Source organism: Aptenodytes patagonicus, chromosome 28 (assembly GCF_965638725.1).
Source record: "Aptenodytes patagonicus chromosome 28, bAptPat1.pri.cur, whole genome shotgun sequence".
NCBI classification, from domain to species: Eukaryota; Metazoa; Chordata; class Aves; order Sphenisciformes; family Spheniscidae; genus Aptenodytes; species Aptenodytes patagonicus.
In genome coordinates this window covers 356,417-363,615 of record NC_134976.1, presented here as the reverse complement: position 1 = coordinate 363,615, position 7,199 = coordinate 356,417, and the positions used below count along the sequence as shown (strand labels likewise).

Here is a 7,199-nt window from a genome sequence, read left to right as displayed (position 1 = left end):
ATCCTGTGCTGCTCTGATCATGAAATCCTATGCTACACTGATCATTAAATTCTGTTAAAAAATAAATCTTTAACTGTAACTATGACTTAGTGCCATCATCATTCTGCCCCGGATCCCCAGAAGAACCTCTCTGTCCCCGTAGTGTCGCATGACAGCCCTGACCAAAAGGGGACAGAGGGAGACGCAGAGTGACTGTTCAGAAATGGCGTTTGGCTTAGGGGGGCGTGCAGGGCAACAGGGACCCAGATGAACTGATAGCAAGTCCCCACGGTCACCTTTTTCCCCTTTTTCCCTTCCAGGCGATGCTGGTCAAGCCCCAGGCACCTGCAGCTGTTCGCTGTACGCAACTCCCCTGATGCTGGGTAGCTGGTACGCGTTCAATAAAACAACGCACCCCCAGAGATTTTGTGCCTTTGCCTTGAGCTGGGGTGGAGGTGCGTGTGTGGGTGAGGAAGATCTGCTCGCTCCATTGAACTTTTATGCCTCAGCAAAAACACTGCAAGATTCAGACTGGAGGACGGCACTGAAATCAAAGGGTAAGCAACACAGAAGGCTCCACCCGCACATTTCCCCCTGATTGCATCCTGCAGCGTAGGCTTTGAACGAGCCCTGCTGACAAAGCTGACCAGCAGACTGTGTTACGTACGAAAAAGCTCCTCTGTAAAGATGGCTTCGAAGACATGCGCAAGAGAACTTGACCGACAGTGACCTGGCCTATACAAGTGGGTCTATTGTTAGAAGAAACCAGACGGAAACCGGCTGAAAGCGGCAAAGTTGCAACAAAATAGTGAAACCTCAGCTGAAAAATATGCATTAGGCGTGTTTGCACGGGGGGTTCGCGTGAACAACTACTCGGAAGTGAATGGTAACAGGCGATGTCATGGCCAAAGCCAAGAGGTTTTTTAGCTTGTACAAGTGAATGAGTAGCTTTAAGATCGCATCTAAGGAATCAAGAAGTGTAACACAGGGTCCTTCTCGGGCTCCCAGCTGAGGCGCACCTTTATGGACTGCAACAAAAAGTGGTTTTAGCTAGTGTGTAGGACTGCTGCCTTCCTTCCTGTACCCACACATGAAGTAGAAGAGAAGAAAAATGCAAGCAAATCCATTTCGGTAACGATTTGGTGAGTCAGATGGGACTCTGTGGGTTCCCAACCTGGTGAGCGTGGCTACCGCATGCGACACAGCCGGCACTGGGTGAGTTCACCCGACTGTCCTTGCGGGATCAGCATTCAGCGGGAAGGTACTAAAACCGTGGGAAAGTCAAGTGCAGGTGCAGGGAATTGAGGGGCACCTTGTGACAGTGGGGATAAAAATCCCTCTATTAGTAGAGGTGGGTCCACATTTATTATACCATCAGTTTCTGATAATGGAAGGCACTCCGATGAGTTTATTGGGAAGGGATTGACTGGAAAACTTGCAGGCAGGACTTATGTTTAGAAAGAAGCTTCTGTTTGGAAATCCATTCTGGTAACAGCCCAAGAAGCAGCGATGCAAGTAGAAATCCACACAGGCAGCGATGCTGAGCCTGCCTGGCCAGATGGGGCACGGCCAGCTTGCAGATGCCTCCCTTGCACCTGCCCAGGTTAGCTGGCTGGTGCTGGCTGTTGCGGAGGAGTTGCTGTCCTCTGGAGAGTCCTCCATGCCCACCGCCGTGTCCTGCAAAGAGAGAATGAGTGGCTGGCGGGACATTCAAACATTGGGACACGCATTTAGCAAAGGCCACCTGGTTAGTCAGCACGAGGGGATCTGCCAATCGAGCTGGCCCTGCCCAGTCAGAACTTTTATGTACTGTAGATGGGAAGAAAGTCCCTGTAGTGCACATAAAAAATATGTTGGGGAAAACGGTTTGGGTTATTCCTGCCCCAGGCAAAGGCAAACCCCTCCGTGGGATTGCTTTTGCTCAAGGACCTGGGTGCACTTGGTGGATAACGCGGACGGATGGGGAAGTCTGATGTGTACCTCAAGGGGATTTGATTGTGGGTGAGAATAGCCAATGATCTGAATTATGTGATGTTAAGTGCTACATAATATTATATGCCATACTAATGATATTACAATAAGAATCACCCAGACTAATGAAGAATAAACCTCGATGAAGCCAAGCAAAGCACAGTGATGATGGTACCAGGACTGACTTCCACATGACACAATCCAACACCACATACCATCTCCATTTTTCCTGCCCTGGAAGATTATTACGACAGATGGAGCCCGAAGTCATGGACTAAATGAACTCACCAAACGTTTTAGAGGGATGGCCCACAGACTAAGGGAATGATATCTGTGTGTATATATTTCTATTAAAAACCAAACAACCAAACAAACCAGGAAAAGGGGTGGTGATTAATGGAAATGTATTGGAAAACATGGGACTTGAGCATGACGTAGATGGTATAGAATAAGGGGTGGATATTGTCCTGGTTTCAGCAGGGATAGAGTTAATTTCCTTCCTAGTAGCTGGTACAGTGCTGTGTTTTGGATTTAGGAGGAGAACAAAGTTGATAACACACCGATGGTTTAGTTGTTGCTAGGTAGTGCTTACACTAGCCAAGGACTTTTGAGTTTCCCATGCTCTACCGACTGAGAAGGCTGGAGGTGCACAAGAAGCTGGGAGGGGGCACAGCCAAACTGGCCAAAGAAACATTCCATACCATGTGACATCATGCAACGCTACAGGCTTGGGGAAGAGTGGCTGGAAAGCTGCCTGTCGGAAAAGGACCTGGGGGTGTTGGTCGACAGCCGGCTGAACATGAGCCGGCAGTGTGCCCAGGCGGCCAAGGCGGCCAATGGCATCCTGGCCTGTATCAGAAATAGTGTGGCCAGCAGGAGTAGGGATGTGATTGTGCCCCTGTACTCGGCCCTGGTGAGGCCGCACCTCGAATACTGTGTTCAGTTTTGGGCCCCTCACTACAAGAAGGACGTTGAGGTGCTGGAGCGTGTCCAGAGAAGGGCAACGAGGCTGGTGAGGGTCCTGGAGAAGAAGTCTTCTGAGGAGCGGCTGAGGGAACTGGGGTTGTTTAGCCTGGAGAAAAGGAGGCTGAGGGGAGACCTCATCGCTCTCTACAACTACCTGACAGGAGGTTGTAGTGAGGTGGGTGTCGGTCTCTTCTCCCAAGTAACAAGCGATAGGACGAGAGGAAATGGCCTCAAGTTGTGCCAGGGGAGGTTTAGATTGGACGTGAGGAAAAATTTCTTTACTGAGAGAGTGGTGAAACATTGGAACAGGCTGCCCAGGGAAGTGGTGGAGTCCCCATCCCTGGAGGTATTTAAAAGACGTGTAGATGCAGCGCTTAGGGACATGGTTTAGTGGGCATGGTGGTGTTGGGTCGACGGTTGGACTCGATGGTCTTAGAGGTCTTTTCCAACCTCAATGATTCTATGATTCTATGATTCGATGCTCAGTACATAAACTGGGGAAAGCTGGCCGGGGGGGCTGCTGCTCGGGGACTGGCTGGGCAGTGGTCGGCGGGTGGTGAGTAATTGCACTGTGCATCAGTTGCTTTGTGTATTATTATTATTACATTATTATTATTGTTGTTGTTGTTATTATTTTATTGAAATTATTAAACTGTTTTCATCTCAACCCACAAGTTTTTCTCACTCCTACTCTTCCAATTCTCTCCCCCATCCCACCAGGGGCGGGGGGAATGAGTGAGCGGCTGTGTGGTGCTCAGTTGCTGATTGAGGTTAAACCACGACAGGCTGCTAACAGCTCCAGATCCTTTCTAAGGCATTTCCGAGGAGACTTTCAAGGATGACATCAAAGCTGCATTTTCCTGAAAGGGAAGGAATCTGTGCTTTCAGTTTTCTACTCTTGGTGAGCTGGGTGGGCAGTGGGAATTTACTTCTCCACTCTGGAGAAGGCACTGAGGCTGCAGTTCTGGTTAGGACTTTTCTGAGCTGCTCCTTAGACCCTGCACACGGAGAGATGACCCTGTGCGGTGCCCTGCTGCCAAGAGGGGTCTGCAGGGCAGAGCTAGGCACACAGCAGGTTGGATGGAGTCTGTGAGCACTGACAGGGAGGAGATGTGGGGACAGAGAAAGAGCTGCTGGCAGGGACAGCTCCAGGCGGCGTATGTAGTCGGGGAGTGAGAGGAGAGCTGCTCCCAGAAATGCCAGGGGAAGGGGGATCTGGGCAGCTCCCTGCCATCCCCTGACATGCCGGACACCTTCCCCGGAGCAAGCCCCTGATCTCCCCTCCCACACAGCAGGACACTAGGAAAAATGAAGTAGATTTTGTTCAGAGTAGTCTAACCTAAACATTTTACTGTCTTCCTCCATGGACTGTGCTGATGCCCAACAGGACCAGATGTCCAACGGCAGCTCCACCACCGAGTTCCTCCTCCTGGCATTCACAGACACACAGGAGCTGCAGCTCTTGACCTTCTGGCTCTTCCTGGGCATCCACCTGGCTGCCCTCCGGGGCAATGGCATCATCATCACCGCTGTAGTCTATGACCACCGACTCCATACCTCCATGTACTTCTGCCTCCTTACCCTCTCCCGCCGCGACCTGGGCTCCATCTCCACCACTCTCCCCAAAGCCATGGCCTATTCTCTGTGGGACACCAGGGCCATCTCCTACCCAGGATGTGCTGCCCAGCTCTTTCTGTTAGTCTTCTTTATCTCAGCAGACTGTTCTCTCCTCACTGCCATGGCCTATGACTGCTACGTTGCCATCTGCAAACCCCTGCACTACGGGACCCTGCTGAGCAGCAGAGCTTGTGTCCACGTGGCAGCAGCTGTCTGGGGCAGTGGGTTTTTGTATGCCGTGCTTCACACTGCCAATACATTTTCACTACCACTCTGTCAAGGCAATGCCCTGGACCAGTTCTTCTGTGAAATCCCCCAGATCCTCAGGCTCTCCTGCTCAGAGTCAGACTACCTCAGGGAGGTTGGGCTTCTTGTGCTTAGTGCCTGTTTAGCATTTGGGTGTTTTGTTTTCATTGTGCTGTCCTACGTGCAGATCTTCAGGGCCGTGCTGAGGATCCCCTCCGAGCTGGGACAGCATAAAGCCTTTTCCACGTGCCCCCCTCACCTGGCTGTCGTCTCCCTGTTTTTCAGCACTGCAGTGTCTGCCTACCTGAAGCCCCCCTCCATTGCTGCCCCATCCCTGGACCTGGTGGTGTCATTTCTGTACTCGGTGGTGCCTCCAGCAGTGAACCCGCTCATCTACAGCATGAGGAATCAGGAGCTCAAGGATGCCCTATGGAAACTGGCACAATGGGCACTGTTTCACTGGCAATACCCTGCCTCCCCTTCTCTGCACATTTCCCAGAATTTATCTTAGGCCGGGAGTCTGCTGTTCTCCCTTGTGATCATCCTACTTCTAGATAATTTTCTGGGTTTATACTGCTTCTCTTGAGGCTTGATCCTGTCGTGTCTGACCCTTGGACAACACTGTGTCAGATGTGACCTGTCCACATGCAGCTCTTCAGTAAAAGGGTATCTCCCAGGTGACGTGCTTGCAGGCTGAGCTCTTTCTCCAAAGCTGCTGCCAAGACAATGTCCAAGGAATTGGTCTTTTAAAGAGTCTTTTCTCCTTGTGTTCTCCCTAAGATTGGGGTTAAGCTTGTGGTATGATTGTGTTCCACTGGACCGAAAGTTCTGGTTTTCAAAGCTCTCTTCTTTGTGTCCGATGGCAGTGGAGATGGTGCATGGGCTCCCGGTTAATTCCACAGGCTGCTTCACATATGACAGGACGGATGGCATATAGTGGAAATGAATTCATTCTGGAAATGAATTTGGAGGGCTCAGGAGAGGATGGGGACTCACCACGTGCCCTGGAGTGGGAGTGAATTGAGACACACAAGGTGAATCACCCTCAGAGGTGATGTCCCCCAAAAGCAAAACACTAAATTGAGGCATGCACAAAAAAAGACTCTGCCATGGGAGTCAGTAGGAACCCAGCAGGCACAGGGAAGGGAGACTGGAGAGATGCGGGAGCTGCCTCTTGTGCTGTCCTGGGGCGTGGGGCTGATGGGGGTAGAGAAGGAGACAAACGCAGTCAGAGTTGGGGATAACCTATAATATGAATGCAGCAGAGCTAGAGATTGAGTGGCCTCTCTTTCCTTGTGCCCTTGGGGCCAGCATCAGCCCTGGGGCTGGTGGGGAGGCTGACCCCCCTCTCTGCCCCCCAGGAGCTGCTGTGCCCTTCAGAGGGCTGGGTGCCCAGAGCTTTGCAGCACCCTGCAGTGGACACTGCTGTGGGGTGAGGGAGGTGGAGAGATCTGGGGACGGGCTGGGCTGGGATGTAATTAATGGGATGAAATTTAACAATTTAACAATTTAACAATTTGAAATGACGGATTCTGCACCTGGGACGGAGTAACACCGGGCACAAGTCTAACCTGGGAGAGGAGTGGCTGGAGAGCAGTCCTGCAGAAAGGGGTCTGGGCGTGCTGGTCGACAGCAGACTCAATAGGAGCCAGCAGTGTGCCCAGGCAGCCAAGAGGGCAAACTGCATCCTGGGGTGCATCGAACACAGCAAAACCAGCTGGTCAAGAGAGGGGATTATCCTGCTGTATTCAGCGCTGGTGCGGCCTCGCCTTGAGTACTGTGTGCAGTTCTGCGCCCCACAATTTAAGAAGGATGTGAAGGTCCTTGAATGCGTCCAGAGGAGGGCAACAAAGCCGGTGAAAGGGCTGGAAGGCATGTCCTCTGAGGAGCGGCTGAAGACTTTGGGCTTGTCTTGCTTGGAGAAAAGGAGGCTGAGGGTGACCTCACTGCTCTCTACAGCTTCCTGAGGAGGGGACGTGGAGAGGGAGGTGCTGATCTCTTCTCCCTGGGATCCAGGGGCAGGACGCCTGGGAATGGGTCAAAGCTGTGCCAAAGGACCTTCAGACTAGATATTAGGAAACATTTCTTTACCGAGAGGGTGTTCAAGCCCTGGAACAGGCTTCCTGGAGAGGTGGTTGATGCCCCAAGCCTGTCAGTGTTTAAGAGGCATTTGGACAATGCCCTTAAGAACATGCTTTAACTTCTGGTCAGCCCTGAAGTGGTCAGGCAGTTGGACTAGATCATCATTGTAGGTCCCTTCCAACTGAACTGTTCTGTTCTGGTTTGTGCTACGCTGTGCTCTGCTGTGCTATGCTCTGGTATTCTACTCATTTAATGCAGAAAGAGCACAGTTCTGTGACAAGCAAATGGACCTACAGCTCTTCGTGGCAGTGCACATTTGAGCCGCAGCACCTCAGCTG

The 7,199-nt window shown here is 51.6% G+C and overlaps 1 protein-coding gene across 1 annotated transcript; it reads left to right on the top strand.

The window, feature by feature from the left end:
* Positions 1-4,309: 4,309 nt before the first annotated feature.
* On the top strand, positions 4,310-5,290 carry LOC143171586 (olfactory receptor 14A16-like). Its single transcript, XM_076360638.1, has one exon. The coding sequence runs from the start codon at positions 4,310-4,312 to the stop codon at positions 5,288-5,290; it is 981 nt and encodes a 326-aa protein (XP_076216753.1).
* Positions 5,291-7,199: the final 1,909 nt, after the last annotated feature.